At 37.9% G+C, this 26,779-nt stretch overlaps 1 protein-coding gene across 5 annotated transcripts in view; it reads left to right on the top strand.

The window, feature by feature from the left end:
• Positions 1-26,779, top strand: part of SpdS (Spermidine Synthase) — a 227,213-nt gene that overhangs the window by 139,938 nt on the left and 60,496 nt on the right. For all 5 annotated transcript variants that reach the window (XM_090389402.1, XM_090389401.1, XM_090389403.1 and 2 more), the window contains 2 exons: positions 9,521-9,674; positions 13,939-14,022. In XM_090389402.1, the coding sequence (XP_090245528.1) occupies positions 9,521-9,674; positions 13,939-14,022 (238 nt within the window). The remainder of the gene's footprint in view (positions 1-9,520; positions 9,675-13,938; positions 14,023-26,779) is intronic.

The raw sequence follows: 26,779 nt of genomic DNA, 5'->3' as shown, positions 1-26,779 counted from the left end.
AGGCAAGTCTTCCTCTTAATAAACCCATGCTCTGTCTGAACTATAAGTGCAGTCTTTTCTTGATGATCCTGCACTGCTTCTTTAACCATTGACTTTGTGGATTGGGGTCACATTTGCACATCTCCAGTCCATGGGTACCTCCCCTGAGTCCATAGAAACTCTCATATTTGCTGCCTCCTTTAATATAACTGGATAGATCCCATCCACCCCAGGCGCCTTTCTTATCTTCAACAGTTTGTGCTCCAATTTGCTGTCAGTTATTACAAAATCATTTAACTCACTGCCAGAGTTTAATACACCTCTGGCATTCCTTTCCTTGAATAACTCATGTGTAAATGTAGATGCAAAATAATCATTCAGTTTGCTATCTAGCTACCTGAGCAGGATCATCAACAGTTGAACCATCGATAACAACTGGACCAATCTGATTCCTCCCCTTCCTTCTACAGTTTACATAAGTATAGAACTCTTTGCTGTTTTTATTTCCATCCTTTGCCAAAGATTTCTCTTAATCTGCCTTTGCCTGCTTAATGTCCTTTGTGACTTCATTACAGACCAGCTTATATCTACTGTAGACTTCTGTGTCAGCTTTTAATTTATATATATCCCATGCATTTTTCTTCTCTGCCACATGTCTTATTAGTTTATCTGACTCCATTTAGGCATAAACCTCGAACAGTAGTTCTTATAGTTGGTATGAAATGCCTAGTAGCTTCCAAGATTAATTCTTTAAATGCTTCCCATTTAGAATTTGCTGTTGGTAACATCATCAGTTGCTCACACTGTATGGAATTTAAAATCTGTCTCAGACCATCATAGTCACCTTTGTGAAACCCTTCCCTTTACCTCTGATGGTACTTATCTCTTTGATCTCTGCCACTTAGGGGTTCCTTTATCTGCAGGTTCTTAGTGCATGAAGAATCACTACGGATATTCAGATCAAGAGTATTTCTCTCTCTAGTTGCCTCCCAAACATGCTGCTGTCGAAAACAATCATCCAATAAATCCATAAAAGCCTTGCTAGTGTGTGCGACCAACCCACAAGTTCCAGTCATTATCTGGGAAATTGAAATCCCCCCATTATAAGACAATTTGATTTTCTGGTCCTCCCTATTTCTCTGTACAGTTGTTCATTATACTCATCCCAGTCATTAGGCCTAAAACTCATTCCTACTCTCAATTTTGCTTTGCCATTGTTTATGTCACACTAAACTGACTCAACACTGCACTGTCCACCCATATCAACTGGCTGCACTTCCTTAGATTTTATGTGTTTAACTAATAGCATAACCTCCTCCCTTCCTATCCTATCTATCCTTTCTATACACATTGTAATTCCCAAATTCCATTTCTACATTTCTCATATCTGTAGGTGCCTCTGTAGCCAGGTGGGAAGGAGCAGCAGTGTGTAGCACATGCTTCTTGATTAGACCGAGGTTCCAGCCCGTCACCACCAAATACGGAGGATGCGGAAAGGTCAAGAGAATGACCACCACATATTCCCGGAGCAATATGGCCTTAGTTGCTAATGCTTCTAAAAACCAAAAAAACAACAACATCATCCTCATATCTGTGTGGCACCATATTTCTGATATCCCAACAATATCTGCCTTTGGTGTTTTGACCAACAGCTCAAATTCATTAAATTTATTTACCAAACTCCTAGCATTGTTGTACACACAAGTATACATGCACTTGTTCTTATTCTTAGCTACCCTAACACAGCTCATGTATTTACTTGTTCCACAATGGCTCCCAGCAGTCTCTGAAAGCCCCCACACTTTATTTTCCAGGCTTCTGCTCATCCCAATAGAAGCAGTGCAAGAATCACTTTCACCTCTGCCAGCGGCTACGGTTAAATCTATTAGTCCGATTGTTAGTCTATCGACTATTAGTCTTCTGATTGAGAATTTGTTGTTGGTAACATCATCAGCTTGTATACCACTACATAGATTTTAAAAATTGCCTGAGATGACTGTAGTCACCGTTACTAAAGCCTTTCCCTTTACTCCTGCAGGCAACGAATCAGATTGGTTCACTTGATATCGACGGTCCAACTGTTGATGATCCTGCTCAGGTAGCTGACAAACTGAAGTAGTACTTTGCATCTACATTCACACATGAGGAATTCCCTAGAGAAGTGGAGACCATACATTTATCACACTCTAAAAGGGAGCTAAATGATTCTGTAATAACTGAAAAGCAAAATTGAGGAGAAATTGTTGAAGTTAAATATAAGAAAAGCACCTGGGGTCGATGGTTTCTATCCAGTTATATTAAGGTAGGCAGCAAAGGAAGTTAGAAACCCTTAGACTTAATTATGAGAAGATCCTTGGATTCTGTGGCGGTCTCCACGGACTGGAGATGAAATTATCTATCTATGTTCGATTTGATACGCCTTGTTGTTCCCATTTTCCAAAGTCGCAAGACGTGGGTATCTTCAGCTCTGAAATTTTTCTTTCTCATGGCTGATAGTGCACCTTCCTTCCATGTTTTTCTAGGACATCCTTGCCTTCTCTTCCCTTGTGGTTTCCACGCATATACAGGGTGTTTCAGTTAAACGTTTCAGAACTTCTAAGAGGGGTAGGGTACATCCTGACAACTCGAAATCATATAGCAATGTGGGGTCGGAAATGCTTTCCTGAAGCGGTATTGTACACAGAAGTCGTCGTGAGACGTCGTGCAGCACAGATTAGATTTTCGGTCAATGAATGGGCCGGTATTATGGGAGATCACCTCATCGGACCTTACCTGTTACCGTGTCGTCTAACCGGACCTATCTACTTGATCTTTCTGCAGCAAGTATTGCCACAACTTTTGAGAGATGAACAGATTTCTGCATCGACGCAACAGACAATGTGGTTCCAACACGATGGAGCCCCTGCCCATTATAGTGGAGATGTTCGTAACTACCTGGATGTCACATTTGGTCAACAGTGGATCGGACGTGGTGGTCCCGTGCGTTGGCCTGCTCGGTCACCCGACCTATCATGTCTTGATTTTTATTTCTGGGGTCATATGAAATCGCTAGTTTATGACACCCCTGTTGACAATGCTGAGGAGCTGGTTGCAAGAATCGCAGGTAGCTGCCGAAGAAATTCGAAATTCGCCTGGAGTATTCCAGAATGTTCGGATGTCCATGCGTCGGAGATGTGAGGCGTGCATTGTAGCCCGCCTCACATCCAAAAAAAGAAGAAACTTCGAACACTTACTTTAATCCATGTACCTTTTGCTTCTTTTCATGTATTATTAAAACGATTTCTCACTTATGGTCTCTTTTCTCACTTTATCAACTCATCATATATCTTCTCCATACACACACATCTCAAAACTTTCCAATCTTCAAATCTATTTTCAGCGTTGATATCTCTGCTTCATACAGTACCACACTCTTAAACCAGTGAAGTACTGTATGAACCAGTTTTGAGTACTTAAACCAGTTTAGTACTCAAAACTTTCCAATCTTCGAATATCTTTTATTGTCAGTGTTGATATCTCTGCTTTTTTGCTCGTTGCTGTTCTTGTTCTTTCTTATTTCTCTGCTGCCCTTTGCTTCTTCCATTAAGCTTTCCAGATACCTATACTCACTCGTCTGCTATATTATCTGTGCTCTCATTTCAGTATTGAACATATGCCTTTCTCTTCCAACAGTGATAACCTCCTTTGTCTTCCCAATATTTAATCTCATTGCAAACCTATCAGAACTATCCTTAACCTGTCAACTAATTTCTGCAGTAATTCTGTTTTTGTAACTGTCTACTTCAAACAGAACGCTTAGGTGATTGTGCATTTTGGCTTGTGTCATTTTCTAGCACTGCTGATGGTATATTTTGCATTGGAGTTTTCAGTTTATTCCTTAACATATCTGCTTATACTGTTATTTTTAGTTCCCACATTTATGATGTTGCACATATTGATAGTTTTTTCATCTGTTCCTGCTTATGTGAATGCTGGAAATATTATTGCAATTTTATTCTCACCATGATCTGTTGGTAGTTTTATTTTCTGCCAACCGGGCTAGTTGGGTGGGTAAAGTGCCTGCCTGGCAACCCAAAGGTCGTGGGTTCGATTCCCGCCTCTGGCTTGGATCAGAGTACTTCAAAAACCTTGGGAGGTGCATTATGGCCACAGAAGCCTATGTGCCAACAACTACCAAAAAAAAAAAAAAAAAGTTTTATTTTCTATTTCTTGGGTTACAATTTGTTAGGCTGTTAGGCCTTCTTCTTCATAGTAGTTGTTGGCGCACTATAGCCTTAGATGCTGATGCACCATAAAAATCCTAATAACCAATCATAGTAGTTGATTATTTCTTCTAAGTTGATTTAGCAAATTTTTCCCCCTTTTAAATGATTTACTCATTTTTAGATACCATTGCTAGAGTTATTCTTTAAGCTCTCAGCTTGCCTGTCTTGCATAGCATGCAGCAGGTTTTTTTTTTTTTTTTATTTATTTGACCCATTCTTCATCCCACCATCATAATATAATTGTTACAAAGAGTCTCTTTCATCTCTTTGTAAAAACAGTTTTCTTTTTTTTATTTTCACACAAAAAAAAAAAATACTAAAACTATTAAATTGGAATTTTTTAAAATTCTGTAAATATCTGCTTATTTTCATTATAAAATTTGCTGTCAGGTGTGCTAATATTGAATTCTCTGCAGCGTGCAACCATTTCATCTTATGTGGCGAAAATCACATCGTAAAATCTGAAAAAGGTAATATGCTTACCTTTTGTACTGAGTGTAGATGAAATGTAATCATTTGCAAATAGCAAGAGGACAATGTGCAGTGCATAGAAAGAAATGCAAAAATAGATGTATCATTTCACAGTGACAATGTTGTCATATATGTCAAAAGGTTATTTGCAACTTTTGTGTTAGAATGTAATCTTCTGAATTTCCCCCTGACCTGGGCACCTGTACCTTGTCTTAGCAACACTGGGATCCAATGCTCACAGCCTAGGTTCCAAGATAACATCATAGGAATACAGCATGTTTGCTGTACTCCACGAACTGTGGAAACCCGGAAAGGGGGGGGGGGATCCTGGTGGTTGATGGGCCCTGCTTCAACAAGACTGGTGGTCCTGGGATGGCTTGCCCAGGATCAATCAGCTAATGAGGTTGCCTGCAAATGTGAGCCATGACACTTGCCATGCCCTTATGCTCATCGTCCAGCATACACAATTCAGGCTGGTGGCAGTTTAGGTGTGGTCTCTGGGCAGTCCTGGCATCCCACTCCTGAATGCATTTATTGTTTGCCAGGTAATGTGTGTCCAATTTGGGCTCCGTAGTTGGTAGGGAGCCTAAGCACTGAACCAAAATAAAAATGAAGAAACAAGCAATGTCAATGCAGCGGAGTGACCCTGTACTGTCAGGTCCCATTCTCATCATGCATTTACAAACTAAGAAACCTATTGGGAAAATGTTGCCCTTATTTTGTACAGAAGGGTTTAGAGGGATTACCAGATTCCTTCCCTGAAAGCAGCTAAGAGGCTTCACTCTGGAGATCTCTTAATTGAAAACAAAGCTGATTGGCACTCTGAGCAACTATTCCAAGCAGCTTCAATAGAGGAATACCAATCACTGTGATACCATGCAGAACACCAAATTCACTGAGAGCTATCATCTCAGAGTTTTACCTCTTAGCCAGGTGGGAAGGAGCAGTAGTGCGTATCACATGCTTCTTGATTAGTCCGAGGTTTGAGCCCGTCACCACCAAATACGGAGGATGCAGAAAAGTCGGGGAATGACCACCGCATATCCCGGAGCAATATGGCCTTAGTTGCTAATGCTCCTAAAAACCAAAAACAACAACAACAACAACTTGGAACTGAAGATGTGCAAATGTTTCCTCAATTCACATGGGGATCAAAGGGTTAAACAAGTAATTACAGACTTTTAGCTTAACCTCTGTTCCAGTGAAAATAATGGAGTCAATGGTTAAAGAAGTAATGCAGGACCATTTCGACAGAAATACAGTTATACTTCACTCACACCATGGGTTTGTTAAGGGGAATTCTTGCATTACCAATTTCGTTGAATACTATGCTGAAAGTCACAAAAGAACTAGATGCAGAAAAAATAATTTTGATATTATATACTTAGATTTCAGGAAAGCTTTTGATACTGTTGCACATAAAAGACTGCTGTACAAATTAGAGCAGCATATCATTAAGGGCAAGTTACTGCTATGGGTAAAGGGATTGTTGAGTGGCAGAAGACAGAGTGGCTATTAGTGGACACTGCCCTTTGTGAACTAATGATATTAGTTTAGTCCCCAGGGTTCATTGCTGGACCTATTGTTGTTTTCAGTATTTACTAATGATATTGATGAAGGTATATCAAGCTTAATATCTAAGTTTGCAGATTATACAGAGGTTGGCAGGGTGATTCATGTCAGCAATAATGGCATGCTACTGCAACAAGATCTAGAAAAAAATTAGGCAGATTGACTGAGAAATGGCAATTAAAGTTTAGCACTGACAAATGCAAAATTCTGCTTATGGGTATCAGTAATCCCAGAATAGCATACCAGCTGTGTGGTACTACACTCAGGGTAGTGGAAAACAAAAAATATCTGGAGGTAATTGTGCAGAGATATGAAGTTCTATGAACAGTGCAGAGAACTTTCTGAGCTGTCCTGAGCAGGCTGTCCTGGCAGCCTGCTCAGGACAGTTCATGGGGTTTTGTCAATGATATATAGGAATTTTGCCAGCAGGTATGAGGAGGTGATTTTCCCATTGTTGTATTGTATGTTACCCATATGTTTTGAGTATTACATACTGTCCTGGATGCCTCATTTTGGAAATAATGTAGAGCTTGTGGAAAGGGTATAAAGAAGGCAGGGAGATTGGTGAGGGGAGGAACAAAGGGGTGCTCTTGCCAAGAAGGCCTCACTTCTGCAAATTGCAGCATCTGGAGATGGGCACCTGCAAAGTGATCTGGCTGAGGTGTTTAAGCTTTGAATGAATGGATTAAACGAGCCCAATGCTGATGGGATTCTTTCTCTTGCTCTGACTACACACATGAAGGGATATAAATTCAAATCAAGGAAGGTTGCAGAACAGATGTGTGGAAGCTTGCCTTTAGCCAGTGGGTAATTATTTCTGGAACATACTTCCATCTGTTTTGGAAGTGGACAATGAATAAATTGAAGGAAGAACTAGATAAATTATTGAGAGGGATGGATAGGTGAAATGGGAAGTTTTGGTGCTGTATAAGCTTGCCCTCTTTCATAATATTTTTTGGATTGAAGTCAGTATTCTTCTCAGGTTCATTATCTGCTAAGCCCACAACTGAGGGACGAGTAAGTAATACATCCATTGCATTCTGAGAATTAGCAGTAATGACTTAGAAATTAAAGACAGATACTTTACTCAGGTTGAGATGCTTAAATTAACCCTTTATCTATGTCCATACTCCAGCTAACACCAGCACTCTGCTGACTGCCCTCTCAGTATGCTCTCCCAGCATTACCTCCAACTTTTAAAAGTCAAAATAAATAAATAAATATTCTCTAGAGTTTTTCTATGCTTAATAGGGTTAGATCAATGTTGAATGTTGTCCCACTGGTGGTCTTAGGCCAAATCACTTAAAATAGCTGTGGCATAATCAAAGACAAGTTACTACATTTGGCAAAGCAAAGCCTAGAACATATCCTTCAGATATTCCATTATAGCTAATTCTGTACAGTAGAAAAGCAAAAACAAGGAGAATTATACATGCAAGGAATAAAGCCTTTTTGATTTGATTTGCCATAACAGTAAATAAACCAAACAACTAAAGCCCAAGTAATATGTAATAAAAGAAACCAATCGAATTTCCCTCCCCAATATCTTACCAGAAAGGACAAGAAGTAATAGAACCAACTGAAATTCAAAATTCTTTAGGTAAGGCTTCCGAAGTATCTATAGACATATCCTATCCATTAAATTTTTAGAGATAAAAAGAACAAACAGAAATATAAAAGATAAATTTCAGCTCAGAAAAAAAAAAAAAACATGGTATGGCAACCTTTTCACAATAAATGTTCAGCTCTGGTCCAAACACAACTAAAGAAAACAAATCATTCACGTATCTACAGACCTGATGACATAAATTATTTCACATGAAATGCTAAATGATAAATTGCTGAATATAATACTTCTATTATGAAATCAAACTAGTATAGAGAAAACAAGTTCCCAAACAGTGTGCCACTGCTTTGGGAACTTGTTTTTCTCTATACTAGTCTGCTCTAAACCAGGTAAAAATTCTAATAACTGAAGAAACTATTACCCAGTTGCCACATATACATAGGAATGTATATGTGTAATTTACTCTGATTTTGAACATGGCATGATAGTCGATGCTGGTGTGATATTCACACCAGCACAGACTACCATGAAACTGCACTCGAAGCAGTGGCTCTGAGTTGAAACTGCAACTCTTTTGCATATGACTGCTTCAGGGCAAAAATTGGTCCAGTAACCAAAGATGCAACCAACAGCAATCCTGTGGTTGAAATGGTTCCTTGGTGCTAGAGTCTAGGGGAAGCTGACAAGACTTGCTGGGTAAGGGAAAGGCTACAGTTAGCTAACAACCTAGTATGCAATGGTAATTAAAGAGACATTTCATAATGCACAACTTATGGTATTCTGTCAGGAACTGGATATCAAACTTATGACCAAACTGGGTTCCATTCCTGTCAGAAGAAAACTCCCGAGCCTACGACATGGTTGCAGTAGGCTCGGAAATGCCACTACCGGACAGTGGAAGATTGGAAAACATTGCCTGGTTCCTTCTGTGTTGTGCCAGTGAGAATACCAAATTATCATGAAAACAGCATGAGTTCACGGACGCGTTTTAAGTGTCAACAGTGTAGGTTATTGGTGATGGTGTAATAAAGGTGTGGGAAGTGATTTTGTGGTGCATTGGACTCCTTGATATATCAAGGGTGCCGAAATGGAAACTTGTATACCACATAAACTTGTATCTTAAAATTGTTTGACTGGGCCCAACCCATTCACAGATGTGCTACGGTGTATCCATCTGTGAATGGATTCTTCCAGCAGGATAATACACCACATCACAGGGTCAAAATTGTATAGAACTGGTTCCAGGAATGTGAAATAAACTCAGCCTACTACAGTGGCTTCCCCCAGACACCAGATCTCAATCCATTCAAACACCATTAGGACATGAACTCTTTACAGTAGAATCCACAACCATCCAATTGTCAACAAATGTGGGAAGCAGCAAAGCAGCAAATGTGTAGTAGTAAAAAGGAGGTGGTAAGTGTACCTAATAAGGTGGCTATTGTGTACAAAATATATTATTATATAAAAATGTTCTGCAGAAAATATTTCTTCATTATGTAATTTTATTGTTTTTATTTTTTGTGTTTGTATGTAGATTGCAGTTTGCCGTCATTCTTATGTGTGGTATAATAATGTTCAAATTTTGTTACATTGTTAGTTTCTGAATGCAGCTTTTATATTTGCTTTGCTGTTACCCTTGAAATGTTTGACACTTTATTTCCAGAAAGTCATTGAAGTTTCCAAAAAGTTCTTGCCAAATATGGCAAAAGGTTTTGAAAGTCCTAAATTAAAGCTACACATTGGTGATGGTGCAGAGTTTGTAAAGAACCACCAGCATGAATTTGATGTTATAATTACTGATTCTTCTGATCCTAAAGGTAAGTTTGTATTTTTCAAAAAGGATATTTTACGATGTGCAAATGTTTGTTGAACAATTTTAAATATCACTTCAGAAATTGATTCGATATTAAATTATTTGTTACAAGAAAGTACTTTGATAAATAACACTGGTTGGCATCAATTTCCTCTGTGAAATAATTTCGACAGATTCTTGTAGGAACTATGTTCAAAAACTCAGATATGTGCTTAAAAATATCTCATCACTCTCAGTTTCCAAATATCATAGGTTAATGACTGAAAACCAAGATCTGTTGTTGGTTTAATCATCTTTTCCATCTATTTATTTTTTTATAGAGCATTCAGGAGATTTCTAGACTATTCACGAGCTTTCTACAATGTTTGAAATATGTTCCGGAACATTCTAAAATATTTGTTACATTGTGGAAGAAAGGTTGAATTGTTTCTGGAAGGTTCTAGAACTTTCGGAGTTCTCTAGAAACATTGCGAGCCTTCTAGAAACTTCTCTACCAGTATGTATGTATGTATGTATGTATATATATATTTAAATTATGGCTTAAAAGTTAAGATGTAATATCATAAAATAGTTATTGCCATACTACTGGCTTATGTTTTATTTTATTTTGAATTATCGGAGATATATATATATATATGAATGGGTTTCGCACCAAGCAAGCATTTGTATTTCAAAAAGCGTGTTTCAGAGAGCGAGTGGTGAATAATGTTTTAGTGAATTAGTGCTTGTAAACAAGTGTTGTGTACATAAGTGTAAATCATGAACTTTAAATTAGAAATAAAAATCTACAATTTCTTAATTGTATTCTTAAGTGCTCATCAACTGATCATATTTCATGTACATCAATCATACATAAAATGTTTCGTTCTTGCCAAAATAAGCCTATGAACTTTATTTTGGATGCAAGGTCAGAGATCAAGGTAAAGTATGGACTCCAAAGATTTCCTGTGGCTCATGTTCAAGGGCATTAACAGGCTTGCTTAGAGGCAGTCATAAAATGATGCCTTTTGCTATTCCGGTGATGTGGTGAGAACCTCGAGACCACATAAACGATTTTTTTTATGAAAACTGAAAACACGAGAGGTATTAGAACCTATAGTACTTAGTACCATGCACGTGTTGGAGGTTTAAAAGATAGGCTCGACCTTCTATAGATTGTAATTTTCAAGCAATACTTATGAAGGAAGATTGTTCCAGAAAACAGAAATTGAATAAATGAGGAAGAAGAAAGTTGGTTCTATGAGTTTGAAATTGGGACAGTAAAAGGATGTTGACTGGTTGTGGCACATTTTCAGACTGCTTTGAAAGAGAGAATGGGGAATTATAGTAGCCCATTCAGAAGAACAGTGCCCATAGAAGTATATATAGAAAAGGCATGCAGCAGAAACAGAGCATCTATGAAACACAGTGGACAGACTCTGTTATAGATGAGTCATTAATTAACCTAACTGCTCTCCTTTTGAATGGAATCTAGAAGCCTGAGAGAGGTTTTGGGGTACTGCTCCAGATCTGGGAATAATATTGCACGGTAGGACGGATTTCTGATTTGTACAGAGTGAACAGCTGTTTGGAAGAAAACTAATGCCAAGAGCGAAAGAGAAAACCCAGCTTTTTAGATGCAGAGGAAGCAATATTAGTAATGTGCTTATGCCAAGAGAAATTAGAATTCAGGGTAATCCCCAATAGAGATATATATGATCTTGCCAAGAAATCGGAATGTCATCAAAGATAAGCATAGGAGCAGAAGAATCCTTTTTTGCGAGATATAAGGCAGGATGGAGTTTTAGCATTGTGATCAACTAAGTTATTTTTGCTCCACTGGAGAATTAAAAAGAGATCATCAGAGGGTATTTGAGAAGTTTAAGCTGGAGCAAGGTTTCTCAAATGATCATATGGATAGGATTTCCAGTCAATGGAAGAAGGTCATTAATATACAAGAGGAATAATGTGGAAGAAGGAACTAAATCTTTGGGAACACCAGCGTTAGTGGAGAAGTTAGAAGACAAAGAGCCATCTACCCCCACTCGCAGTAAGCAGTCAGAGAGAAAACTTTATACCCAATTACAAAAAACAGTTGGCAAACCACAAGATGGAAGCTTATTTAGAAGACCTTTATGCCAAACACGATCAAACGACTTTGAAATGTCAAGAGCAACTGCTTGAGTTTCACCAAACGTTTCCATCGAGTTTGTCCATCGATGGGTAACGTAAGCCAGAATATCACCAGTGGATCGACACTGATGGATTCATACTGGTGATTGTTGAATGGAAGGTTTCAGATATTTCAAGAGTTGGCAGTTAATTGATTTCTCCATTAGTGTTGAAAAAGTAGAAGTAATTGCAATGGGATGATAAATGGATGAGAGGGATTTGTCACCCATTTTAGGAACTTGCTTGATATGAGTTAATTTCCAAGCAGAAGGGAAAACGCCTTTGGAATAAGAAAGTGAAAAAAGATGACACAGAACAGGAGTCAGTTCTTTTGAATGACCAATATTTCTGTTTATCTGGGAAATCCAAGTATAAAGAAGAGTATCCCAACATACTTTGTGCTCTAAGGCCAGTGCCTCATGATAATACAGTGCCAGTTCCAAAACCACCAAAAACTTATGGACTTGGCTCTGATTCAGGATTTTCAGAACAAGTACAGATCCAGACTTTTCAACTCTTGATACTGCAAAGCCACATTTAATTACTCAGGCAGAATGGAACGATTTGGTCAGAGATTTGAACCTTCCAAAACCAAGGCTCAGTCACTATGTTCACAGCTTCAGCAGTGGAATCTTCTTGAAAAGGGTATGAAGATGTCTTTTTATAGGAAAAAGCAATCTAACATAACTACCTTTACTCCACGGATTGTGCTTTGGTTTATGGTAACAATGTCCAGGAATTAATGGTAGAGTTACATCTGGAGCATGTCCCTGAGCAGTAGAGACTTTTCACTGATGATTCATCCAAGGTCAATCTGAAAGCAGTTTTACTCCATAATGAAAACTACATAGATATAGAAGTATCTATCTATACCATTGGCCTATGCAGTTCACCTGAAGGAAACGTACGAGAACCTATAGGTTCTTTTGCAAAAAAAATATGCTATCAAGAATACAAATGGATTATCTGAGCCGATCTAAAAGTGGTAGCTTTGTTGACTGGGTTGTAAGATGGATACACTTAATGCTGCTGTTTTTTATGACATTGTGACAGCTAAATGAAGGATTGCCACTAAAGGATAAATGTCCAGACCGTTCAGAAACTACACTAGGCCAGAAAAATGTAGCACATCCTCCTTTGGTGTATAATTTTAAAAAATAAATTTACCCCCATTGCATATCAAGCTAGGTTCGATAAAAATATTTGTGAAAGTGGTGGACAAAATAGGAGAAGAATTTTCCTGTTTGAGGCAAAAGTTTCCTCGAATTAGTGCGGCCAAGGTAAAAGAGTAAACTTTTGTGGGACCTCAAATCAAACTGCTATTCTAAGATGGGAAATTCATTAAAAAATTAAATGCTACAGAAATAAGAGCCTGGAAGGCATTCGAAAACATCTGCCAGAACTTTTTAGGCAATGAGAAATCACAAAATTAGAGTGAAATTGTGGACGAGCTAATTTTAGCATACAGAGTTGGGATGCTACATGTCATTAAAGCTTCATTTCCTACATTTCCATTTAGTATTTTTTCCTGAAAACTTGAGTAGTCTCTGAACATGGTGAAAGGTTTCACCAAGATATTTCTCAAATGGAAAAAAAAAAAAGATACCAGGGAAAACGGAGTTCAAATATGTTGGCAGACTACTGTTGGAATCTCATATGGGTGACACCAATGGATGATTATAAGAGGCATAACAAAATAAGTGTTTTGTTATTAGATAAACATTTTTGTAAATAGAATAAGGTTAATCAACTATTTTTCAATATTTAGTGCTGTATGTAACATTTTCTTAAAAATATGATTTTTTTTTTTTACTAGAAACTTAGTTTTTGACTTTAATCCTTTCTCCTTTAAAATTGGTGGGTGTTACAGCAGTATGGTGTCCATATTTGAATTCAGCGATGTCAAATCTATAAGAATCACCCTAAATTTTAACAGGGGGTAGGGGAAAAAATTTTTTTTTTGTCAACCAATGTATTTAATAATAAAAATAACTTAATTGACTTCAAGAAACATGCAAATATAATATAAGGACTATATAAGAAATATGCTGATATAATACAAGAATTCAAAGAAACATGCTAATATATTTTTCTTGAATTGTATGTTTTACTTACAGGGCCAGCCATATGCTTATTCCAGAAACCCTATTATGAAGCACTGAGGCAGGCTTTAAGACCAGGTGGTATCCTTTGCTCTCAAGGTAGGTTTCTTATATAAATACAGGGTGTCTCAAAAATATTGGTACAAACGTTTAGGGGAGGTAGGTAACATCTAAAGGAATGTGAATCGCATAGGAACCCATAACCAGAAACGTCACGAGAAAGTAGTAGCAGAGGCACAAGAAGAAGAAGAAATGACACAAGACAGTAATTAGTGGCAAACATTTATTTGATATAATATTAACAATGGAGTACAAGATGGATGCATTTCATGATGTTACAACAGATGCTCGAAGGTTCCACCATGAGACGCAATGCATGCATGACACCGACGCAGCATGGATTGGTGGACACGGTCGAACACACCTGGAGTTTCTTTGACAGTAGCAGCAGCGCAGACGAGTCTCACCACGAGATCCATTTCACTCTCCACAGGCGATTCATTCACGATAGATTTGAGGGGCCCCCACAGAAAGAAATCAAGACTCAATAAATCAGGTGAGCGTGGGGGCCAGGCAACGGGTCGACCACGGCCAATCCATCGACGCCCAAAATGCTTGTTCAAATGGTCACGAACATACCTTCCATAATGGACAGGCGCCCCGTCATGTTGAAACCAAATGTTGCATCTCACATTTGCTGGAACATCGTCAAGTAACCCTGGTAGACCTTGTTCAAGAAAGGTCCAATATTTAGTGGAGTTCATGCGGGATGGTAACAGGTATGGGCCGAATAAGCAGTCACTGACCATACCTGCCCACAAGATTTATTGCGAAGCGATGTTGTGCCGCATGGGGGCGCACACGGTGTGGGTTGTCGTGAGCCCACACATGCACATTGTGGTGATTGAATAAGGCTTCCCGAGTGAAATAAGCCTCATCCGTGAGCAAAACATAGGCTGGAAAATTCAAGTCTTGAACAATTTCTTGGAGAAACCACTGCGCAAAAGCCACACGTGCAGGATGATCTTGGGGGAGCAGTAACTGAACCCTTTGGAGATGAAAGGAGTGTAAGGAATCGTCGTGCCAGACACGGTGTACACTGCAACGAGACACTCCTAAGGCAGAGGCAACGGCACATGTGCTGGTAGTAGGATTATTCTGGATGGCATTCAACACACTTTCTTCCATGATGGGAGTTTGCGTTGAACATGGTCTGCCCACACTACTCCTGTTACCTCTAAATGACCCATAATCGCAGAAATTTTGATGCACACGTGCAAACAAACGGTGGTCCGGTACATGTCTGTCTGGGAAGCATTCTCCATAAATTCGTTGAGCGGCTCGTCCATTGCCCTCTGCTAATCCGTACACTAGGTGCATGTCTGCCAGTTCACAGTTCATATATCAATGCATGCTCTTCATGCGGCAACTACTGCTTGAATGAGTAAACCAGAAATTTCCCTCTCGTGAACTGATGAACAGCGCCGTCTACCGACTTACAGTGACGTTTCTGGTTATGGGTTCCTATGCGATTCACATTCCTTTAGATGTTACATACCTCCCCTAAACGTTTGTACCAATATTTTTGAGATACCCTGTATATTACAAAGATATATATATATATATATATATATATATATATACATATACACACATTCATGATCATATCTAAAGATAATTCACAGAGTATTTATATGATCACAGTGTATGCTTTCTATTATAATTAATATACAGTGGATCTGATGAAACAAGAACATCTGCACAGTGTTGTTTGATGGAGGAGGATATATATATATATATAAAAAGGTGGAAGTGGACAGAAAGAAAACATTAAAATCAAGTAATGTAAAATACTTTAATTTGACAATCCTCTGTTTTGTTTCTTCAAGAAAGTCATCAGTAAAAATTAAACTGTCATGATGTTTCCAGAATTCCATATAAAAAAAAAAAAACAAATAAAGAAAGAAAATATTAAAATCAAGAATTATAAAAGGGTCAGTGTTCTTTTGTAAACCAGTGTATTAGTATTAGTAATGGCCACATGGTGCAAGGAAGCCTATGGCTTATGCTGCACCAGTCAAGAAAAAAAAAAAAATAATAAATAATAATAAGAAAAGTTTAAAAAAATAATTACTAAGAGAAAAGGAAATAGACAACCTATATGTTTCTCTCCTCTTGTAGGTCCAGCTGACCTTTGAATTTCCCCAAACTATCAGCCTCTACCACCCATATAGGTAACTTATTCCAGTAATTAATAACTTGCTGGCTAAATTAAAACTTACCTCAGTCTAAACATCTCCCCATATAAATTGAATTTTTGGCCCCTAGTTCTAGAATCATTTATAACCATGGAGATTTTGTAATCATTCAGTTTACTTATGTCTCTCATAGCATTAAACACCTTAATCAAATCTCCTCTAAGATGCCTAGTTTCCATGCTCTGCAACCTACATATTTGAAGTCTTTCACTATCTCACCATGCGAGTTACCTGTCTTTGGACCCTTTAAAGAAGCTCTTTGTCTTTTTTTAGGTCTGGGCTCCATACTTGAACACAGTATTCCAAGTGTGTCTAACAATAGCCTTATATAAAATGGGATTATGACATCCTTATCTCTACTAGCAATTTTTTGATAAACCATCAATAGGACACCATGAGCTTTCCTTGTAACCTGTCTATGATGCTTAGAGAACTTTGTATCTGACCATATCGGAACAACCAATTCCGTTTTCTTCACTAGCGGCTTTATTTCAACTCCACCAAGCGTATAAGTTATTTTGGGGTTACTGTTCTCCTCTTTGCTGGATTAAAGCATAGCCACCATTTTTCTGACTATCCCTGAAGTGTATCTAGGTCACTCTGAAGAAGCTCTGCTTGGTGGTGATCATTAACTACTCTACCAATCTTTACATCGTCTGAAAATTTAGATATCGCACCCTCTATCCCTTCATCATTGTCATTTATGAAAATAAAAAACAACACTGGTCGTAATACTGATCCTTGGAGAAACCCCACTTCTTACATCAACCCAATCAGAGGAATAATCATTTACCACAGGCCTCTGACTCCTGCCCTGAATCCATCCTGCTATCCATCTAAGGATTTTCCCTGCAATTACAACCTGTTTCAGCTTATAAAGTAACCACTCATGTGGGACTGAGTTAAATGCTTTGTTGAAATCCAAATAAACAATGTCGAAATTATTCCCTAAGTCCAGCTCTTGAGACCCTGTAAGAATATCTAACCAAGTTAGTTAAACATGATTTTCCCTTTACAAAACCATGCTGAGTATCGTTCAGAATTCCATTTCTATCTAAATGATTCTGAATTTCCACCCTTGATCATTGTCTCCATGGTTTTCCCTACTACTTAAGTTAGACTGACCAGCTGATAATTTCCCACTTCACTCTTAGAACCACCTCTATGTATCGGAGATATATTGGCACTTTTCCAATTCAAAGGAATCACTCCCGAGTCCAGTGGTGCTCCCATAATTAGCCTCAATGGTTCACTGCATCCTCTGCTTCAAAGCAACTTGCTGCCTCCCTTAAGATTATAGGGCATATGCCATTAACCCCAGGAGCCTTACTGGCCTGTAGACGCAAAAGTTTTTTTCATTAAATAAACATGTGAAATTTCAACATTATTAATTACAATTTTTTCAACCTCACTCCCATAATTTCTCATTGACAGAAAGGGTTTTTATTCTGTAAATATTGATGCAAAGTAACTGTTGAGTTCATCTGCAACTTCGGCTGGGGTATCTAATACTATCGCATGCCCATTATATACAGGTCCAATCTGGTTTGTACTTCTTTTCTTTTCATTTATATATGTGATGACAATTCCTTATCCCCACTCTTTGCTCTTTTGCCAGCGATTTCTCATAATCTGCATTTGCCAACCTAATCTTTTCTGTGGCACTGTTACATATCAATTTTTAGCTGTTACTGGCACTGTTACTGATCAGTTTATAGGCTTTACTACTTTTAATTGCTCTGTAACTTTTCCATGCAGTCTTTTTCCTCAAGTAATCTGGCAACTTCCTTATTCATCCAACTTGGAATCTTCCTCTTGGAGTATTTTTTTAATGTTATATAAGCATTCAAGGCATCTGTGATTAATATGTTAGAGGTATATTATAATTCAATTGTATTTGCTCTGTGTGAGATATCTACCCAGTTAATAGAGGCCATGTAGCATCTTAAGCAGTTGTAATTTTCTTTTCTGAAATTATAACCCATTCCTTTGCCTTTAACTATTGCTACAATTCTCTTCATTGTCCACCGTAGAACTCCTTGATCACTTCCTGTTACCTTTTCCTGTTCTGCCAGCCCCCATTATGTTATCTGGTTCATGGGTGATGATGAAGTCTAGAATATTATTTTTCCTAGTACTTTCCCTGACATGTTGTTAGAAATAACAATCATCTAGTTGATTTAAAAATTCCTTCTCATTTGCTCCAATCAATTAGAGACAAATTGAAATCACCCATAACAAGATATTGATGCTTACTTGCCCATTCCATTTGCATGTAAAGGCTCTCATCATAATCTTCACAATCACCTGGCCTGTAGATTACTCCTACTCTCATTATGCCTTTTGCTTCCAACTACAGGTAACCCCCATATACAGTACAGGTAACCCCCGTGTAACACTGTACTTCTACAACACGGTTTGAGAATTGTGGCAATTCTTGCACAATATGGTACTTATATAACACTGTTTCGCTCTAACACAGTTTTAGAATTGGGGGAAATCTTGCATAACACAGTATTTTTGAGCTTTTGTGCTGGAAAAACTCTGCTAATATGTTAGATGTAATTTTCAACGTTTCCATTCCTTTTTGTGAATCCCTGCTGTTGACTCAAGTCTTTATCGCCGTCGTGATATTTTTCCAAAGGATATTTCTGGAAGTCATGACCATAAAACAATAAAAACAATTTACTGTTTCTGGTTTATTGGTCTTTTTTGTTAGAGTAATCAATTATAAATGGATAGTAAATTCAATCTTCTTGCATTTGCTATAGTACCGACAGCTGGAATTCTGTGGGTTTTCATGTTATTGTGGTGAAATGTGTTTCCCCTTCCATGAAATATTTAATCAAATAAAAAACATAAATAAAAATTGCTCCATATATCACTTGTGCATATTGTGTTTGTTGCAACTTGTATGTGCCGTGTTCTTCGTTGTTAATTGCTTATCACTTTTAATGTTTTTAATTTTATAACCAAGAAAAAAAAAGTCAGTGCACAGAAATATCAATTAGTTATTATGTACATATTACAGTATGTATTAATTAAGCTATGTACGTAAGCGTAAATTTATTTTTATTTTGCTAACTGGAAAATATTCTTCTGATTTTCACATATCATTTAACTTTGTTAATTGGTAAGGTAATAAAATTAAATTTGTGCTTTATATCTAAGCATCGGTCCACTGTATTTTGTTGGGTGATTCCTGGGTTTGGTTCTGTGCTATTGAACTTGTGTTTGTTTGAGACCATAAAAAATTGACTTTGAAGCGCCCAGAAGGTACACGAAATCTAAATGCTGCAGAAAAGATTGTGCTTAGCAGCAATGAAGAGGAAGAAAATTAAATAAATGTACATTACTTGACACTGACATTAGCATTAGCAGAGGCATATGATGCAAGAAAGCAAGGCACATCCATAGCCAAGATGGGCAGGAGCAGCAGTGCGTAGCACACGCTTCTTGATTAGACTGGGGTTCGAGCTCGTGACCACCAAATACGGAGGATGCGGAAAGGTCAGTGAATGACCACCGCATATATCCGGGGCAGTATGGCCTTAGTTGCTAATGCTCCTATAAATCAAACAACAGCAAGAAAGCAAGCTTATGCAGCATCAGCCAAAAAAACACTTCCATTTCACCCCTCCCTTCGTCCGAAATACCTGTCCAGCTGAGCCTTAAATTTATATGGGCTATCAACTTCTACAACAAGGGATGGAAGTCTGTTTCACCAACCAACTACCAGCTGGCTAAAGGCAAATTTCCGCACATCTATCCTACATCTGTCTTTCCTCAATTTGAATTTATGCCCTCTCAGGTGATTATAAGCAAGAGGAAGAATCCCATTGGCATTGAGCATACTCAAACCATTCAAGGCTTTATACACCTCTATCAGATCACCTCACCGGTGCCTAGTCTCCAGACACTGTAATTTGCAAAACTTAAGCCTTTCTTTGTAAGAGCAACCCTTTGTTCCATTCACTAATCTTGTTGCCCTTCTCTTTACTCATTTCAGCAGCTCTACATCCTTCTTGAAATGAGGCCTCCAGACCTGTATACAGTACTCAAGGTGTGGCCTGACCATTGCCTTATACAAGGGAATAATCACCTCCTTATCCCTGCTATAAAATTTTTCTGTATATCATTGACAAAACACAATGAGCTACTCTTGCAGCCCTTCTGCACTGCTGAGAAAACTTCATATCTGCCTGCACAATTAACCCCAGGTCTTTTTCGTTCTCTACCACTGTCAGTGTAGTATCACAGAGTTGATACATTGCTCTGGGGTTACTGTTTCCCATATGTAGTACTTTACATTTGTCAATGTTAAACTTCATTTGCCACCTCTCAACCCATCTGCTCAACCTTTCCAGATCCTGTTGCAAGAGCATATCGTCAGTAATGTCCTTAACAACCCTGCCAACCTTTGTATCATCTGCAAATTTGGACATTAAGCATGGTATATCATCATCAGTATCATAGATACAGATAATAAATACAGATTATAAATACAGAAAACAACGATGGACCCTGAGGGACTCCACTAATAACATTAGTCCACGATGAGCAGTGTCCATTGATTACCACTCTCTGTCTTCTCCCCCCCACCTCAACCATCTCTTTATCCATAGCAGCAATTTGCCTCCAATGCCACACTACTCCAATTTGTGCAGCAGTCTCCATGTGCAACAGTATCAAAAGCCTTTCTAAGATCCAAATATATAATATCAGAGTTATTCCCTGCATCCAGTTCTTTTGTGACTGCATCATAGTATCCAATCAAATTGGTCAGGCAAGACTTTCCCTTAACAAAACCATGTTGTGTCCGAGCTATAACTGAAGTCTTGTCTAGATGATCCTGCAGTGCTTCTTTAACCAGTGCCTCCATTAATTTTCCTGGAACAGAAGTTGAACTAACCGGTCTATAATTACTTGTCAGCCTTTGATCCTCCTTTGTGAATTGATGTCACATTTGTACGTCTCCAGTCTATAGGTACCTCCCCTGAGTCCAAAGAAGCTCTCATAATTATGGCTAAGGGTTTGCTTATTTCCTTTGCTGCCTCCTTTAATATAACTGGATAGATTCCATCCACCCCGGGTGCCTTTTTTTTTTGTTTATCCTCAACAATTTCTACTCCACTTCCCTCTCAGTTATTACAAAATCATCTAGCTCACTGCCAGAGTTTACTTCACCTCTGGCATTCCCCTTCCTGAATAACTCCTCATGTGTGAATGTAGATGCAAAATACTCGTTTAGTTTGTTAGCCACCTGAGCAGGATCCTGAACTGTTGAACCATCAATATCCAGTGGACCAATCTGATTCATCCCTTTCCTTCTAGAGTTTACATAGGTAAAGGACTGTTTTCTGTTTTCCTTTACATCCTTTGCCAAGGATTTCTCATAATCTGCCTTTGCCTGCCTAATCTTCTTTGCGACTTGGTTACAGACCAGCTTATATCTATCATAGGCTTCCATGTCACCCATTAATTTATATGTATCCTATGCATTTTTCTTCTCTGCCATATGTCTCATTAGTTCATCTGACATCCATTTAGGCCTAAACATCAAACAATATTTCTTAGTTGGTATGTAAAGCCTAGTGGCTTCCAAGATAAGTTCTTTGAATACTTCCGATTTTGAATTTGCTGTTGGTATCATCATCAGTTGGTCCCACTGTATAGAATTTAAATACTGTCTCAGACCATTGTAGTTGTCTTTACAAAAGCAAAAACCCTTCCCTTCACCCCTGATGGTAGTTACATCTTTGAGTAAATCCCACTTCAGCACCCTGTGATCACTGCCACCTAGTGGTTCCTTTATCTGCATTTCTTAATGCATGAAGAATCACTACTGATAATCAGATCAAGAGTATTACTGCCTTTAGTTGCCTCCCGAACATTCTGATGTAGAAAACAATCATCCAATAAATCCACAAAAGACTTGCTCGTGTGTATATGACCAACCCACAATATCAATATCTGGGAAATTAAAATCCTCCATTATTAGACTCTCTGATTTACTGGCCCACTCTATTTCTCTGTACAGTTTTTTATTATACTCATCAGAGTCATTAGGCCTATAGCACACTCCTACTCTCAATTTTATCTTCCAATGCTTATCTGATACATTACCTGATAAGTATCTTTACCTGACATTACCTGATAAGTATCATGGTTTGTAAGGTAAGACGTTTGTTCATTTATTACTGTTAAGTTACTACTATTATAAAAATAAAGTTAAAATATTAAGTTATTACTACTATAAAAATTAAGTTTCTGATAGTTATTAAAAAAAAAAAAAAAAAAAAAACCCGGTGTATTTTTGTTAGCTTTTGGAACGTAACCCCCGTTTTTGTAATGGTTCTTAGTCCCATATAACATGGTTTAGCATTACACGAGATTTTGTAAGAACCAAACTACTGTGTTATACGAGGGTTACCTGTATATGATATCAAAATTATTTTTTGCATCCAGTTCCTTTGTGACCACATCGAAGTATCAAATAAAATTGGTCAGACAAGACTTCCTCTTAACAAATCCTTAACCAGTGACTCCATTATTCATAATCGAAAGTTAAACAGGTCTATAATTATTTGTCACCCTTTGCACCCCATTTGTGAATTGGGGATACATTTACACATCTCCAGTCCATGGGGTCCTCTCCTGACTCTAAGGATGCTACCATAACTCTATTTCTCTGTACAGGCTACGGTTTTGCTTACGTCCTTTGCTGCCTCCTTCAATATAACTGGATAGATTCCATCTGCCCCCCAGGTGGGTTTTTTTATATTTAACTTCAATTTCTCCTCCACTTTGCTCTCGGTTATTACAAAATCACTTAGCTCCCTGTTAGTTTGATAAACTTCTGGTATTCCCCTCCTTGAATAACTCCTTATTTGCGAATGTAGATGCAAAATACTCATTCAGTTTATCAGCTATTTGAGCAGGATCATCAATAGTCAAACCATCTATGTTAAGTAGACCAATCTCATTCATCCCCTTCCTTTTAGAGTTTACATAAGCAAAGAACTCTTTGCCGTTTTTTTTTCCATCCTTTGCCAAAAGTTTCTCGTAATTTGCCTGTGCCTACTTAACCTCCTTTGTGATTTGATTACAAACTAGCTTATATCTGCCGTAGGTGTCTGTGTCGCCTGATAATTCATATGCATCCCATGCATTTTTCATATGCAGAATGAGTAACAAAAGGATTTACAAATTTGCCTTTCTCAATTCTCAAATTGCTGACTTGTAAGGGGCATCTCTAATTCAGTATCTAGCATTCTCTCAGCCTATTATTCACGGGTATCTGTATCCTCCATTAATCCCTGTTTAATTTTATTGCTGGAAATGCCATTCCGCCCTATGATTCTCCCCTTATTTCTGTTTGAAGCAGCCTGGCTAAATTTTTGATGTAAAAGGATTTTATTTTTCCAAATCCCTCTCCCCCCTTCCATTACTGTAATTCTTATCTCTGTATGCCTGAGTGAACTCCCATCACATGCTCTGCCACCAGATTATTTGGTGATCCCTTTAGCCATTTGTTTGCTTTGTTAGCATATAGATAAATTTTAAAGTATATAGATGAACAAACACAGCATACCTCAGGTATGTTGTGTTTGTTCATCTATACACTTTCAAGTCTTGCCTATTATACCTTACCACATTTAAACTTATTTTTGTGTAAGAAGTCTTCTATTATGATCTGGTGTCAGATCTTTGAAAAACTCCCTCATCTTATTAATTGGCCTTAAGATAATTTGAAGGCATTACTTTTCACAGAGTCTTTTTTGTGTTTTGGTGATGCCTTTTATGGCCACTCACTGTTGCTCTTTTGTAACCTGTATTCCATGTGTCATTTCATTGTTTGTTTGAATGTATTTGTTTGATCATGTTCATTAATTACCCTGGGTTTGTTATTTTTATTTAATAAGAATCCTTTAATTCATTTCTGCAATTTTTTTGTCATTATCATAAATTTTTAGACAGCCACTCATAAAGATTCCTGTGATCTTGTCAATTTAGTTCATCTTTAGCCACTAGGACACATCCAAGAAAAGCAAGCTATTATTGACGTCAATCTCAGGCTTAAACTTCATGATCTGATGAATGTTGTTTAGATAGCCTATGAATTTAAGAAATTATTTCTGCCCATGTTCCCACATTATGAACACGTTATCCATGAAAATGACCCATAGGGAAGGACTTAAAGCAGCCTGCTGGATGGCTGCCCCCCTTTCAGTTTTCCATGAACTCAATGAATGAGTATTTTGAATGAATGAGTATTACTGAATGAGTATTTTGCATCTACATTCATGCATGAGGAGTTATTAAGGGAGAAAAATGCCAGAAGTTTATCAAACTATAACAGGGTGCTTAATGATTTTGTAATAACTGAGAGCAAAGTGGAGGAGAAATTGTTGAAGTTAAGCATAAGAAAGGCACCTGGTATAGATGGGATCTATCCAGTTATATTAAAGGAGGCGGCAAAGGAACTAAGCAAACCCTTAGTCATAATTATGAGAGCATCCTTGGACTCGGGGGAAGTCCCCACAGACTGGAGATGTGCAAACGTATCCCCAATTCACAAAGGGGGTCAAAGGATGACACAAGTAATTACAGACCAGTTAGATTAACTTCTGTTCTGCAGAAAATAATGGGGTCACTGGTTAAAGATGCATTGCAGGATCATCTAGACAAGGCTGCAGCAATAATTCAGACACGGCGTCAGTTTGTTAAGGGAAAGTCTTGTCTGACAAATTTGATTGGATACTATGATGGGCTACAAAGAAACTGGATGCAAAAAATAATTTTTATATTACATACAGCAGACTCTCAATTAACCGGGACACTTCGACTCCAGATTAAAAAAAAAAAAAAAAAAAAAGAACCAGAAATCATAAAATCAAGTAATAACTAGAACAGGTAAAATGTATTTAGTGTCAAATGGCACCAGGGGTTCCCCCATCTCCACGTTGCTTTCATTGTAGGTGTTCCAGTTCAGTGGGAAGGCCAGAGATTTAAAAGTGTATTGATTAGGGCTTACAATACCGGGATACCAGTCATTTTTTTCCCAGTATTCAAATACCGGTTTTTCGGTACTAATTTAAAAAAAAAAAAAAGTATAATGTAATCACATAAAGGTTATAAAGTCACCTTTATGTGATTATGACGTGCTTATCTCTACTAGCAAATGTTCGATAAATCATCGATAGGACACCATGCAACATTGGAACTTGTTCACAACTTCATGTCTGACATTATCGTGACTCCCAAGTCCTGTTCCTCCACTACTGACAGTTCAACTCCACCAAGTGTATAAGTTATTTTTGGGTTGCTATTCCCCAGGTGTAAGACCTTGCATTTTGCTGAATTACAGCATAGCTGCCACTTTTCTGACCATCCCGGAAGTCTATCTAGGTCACTCTGAAGAAGCTCTAGCTTGGTGGCGATCATTAACTGCTCTACTGATCTTTACATCATCTGCAGGTTTAGACATCATACCTTATATCCCTTCATAGATGTCATTTAAGATAATCAAAAACAACAGTGGTCCCAATACTGATCCTTACACTTCTTACATTAACCCAATCTGAGAAATAACCATTTATCACAACCCGCTGCCTGGTGCCCTCAGGCCATCGTGCTGTCCATCTAAGGATTTACCTATGATTCCACCCTGCTCCAACTTATAAAGTAGCCGCTCATGTGGGACTGAGTCAAATGCTTTGCTGATATCTAAATAAACAATTTAGATTTTTTCGATAAATAAACAATTTATCGAAATTATTCTCTAAATCCAGCTCACGAGTGACCTGCCAAAACGGCTAACCAGATTTGTTAAACATTATTTTCCCTTTACAAAACCATGCTGTGTATCCTACAGAATTCCATTTCCATCTAAATGATCCCGAATTCCATCCTTGATCATTGCCTCCATGATTTTTCCCTACTACTGAAGTTAGACTGGCCAGTCGGTAATTTCCTGTTACACTTCTGTTCCAATTTACACCAATTGAATGAAATCTCTCCTCAGTCCAGTGATGCTCTCATATTGAATCATTATGCTTGAATTGAATCATTATCTTGCACTCACTTGCTGCCTTCTTTAAGATTATAGGGTATATGCCATCAACCACAGGAGCCTTACTTGCCTGTGGGTGTGAAAGTTTTCTCATTAAATCAACATGTGATTTAATGAGAAACGTCATTAATTACATTTTTATCAACTTCACTCTCATAATTTCTCATTGACGTGAAGGGTTTTCTTCTGTAAATATCGATGCAAACTAACTGTCGAGTTCATCTGCAACATCAGTTGGGGTATCTAATACTATCCCACGCAATTACATATGCGTCCAATCTGATTTGTCCTTCTCTTTTTTGCATTTATATGTGAAGAATTCCTTAACTGCACTCTTTATTCCTTATCCCCACTCTTTGCTCTCTCTCAGACTCAGTAAAGATACTATAGTGAAAATTATACTTTGCTGAATAAAACGTCTTTCTCCTTCAGAAAGTGGTGAACATAATTCAACCATGGATGACCAACATAGAACAGAACATCAGGGTTCCGCAAATTCTTTCCAAAATAAGAAATTGCCTGA

The sequence above is a fragment of the Mastigoproctus giganteus genome, unplaced genomic scaffold (genome assembly GCF_048544385.1).
Source record: "Mastigoproctus giganteus isolate SK-2022 unplaced genomic scaffold, ASM4854438v1 scaffold_16, whole genome shotgun sequence".
In the NCBI taxonomy this organism is placed as follows: Eukaryota; Metazoa; Arthropoda; class Arachnida; order Uropygi; family Thelyphonidae; genus Mastigoproctus; species Mastigoproctus giganteus.
The sequence above is the reverse complement of the archived record's forward strand: the minus strand, read 5'-3'. Positions and strand labels throughout refer to the sequence as shown.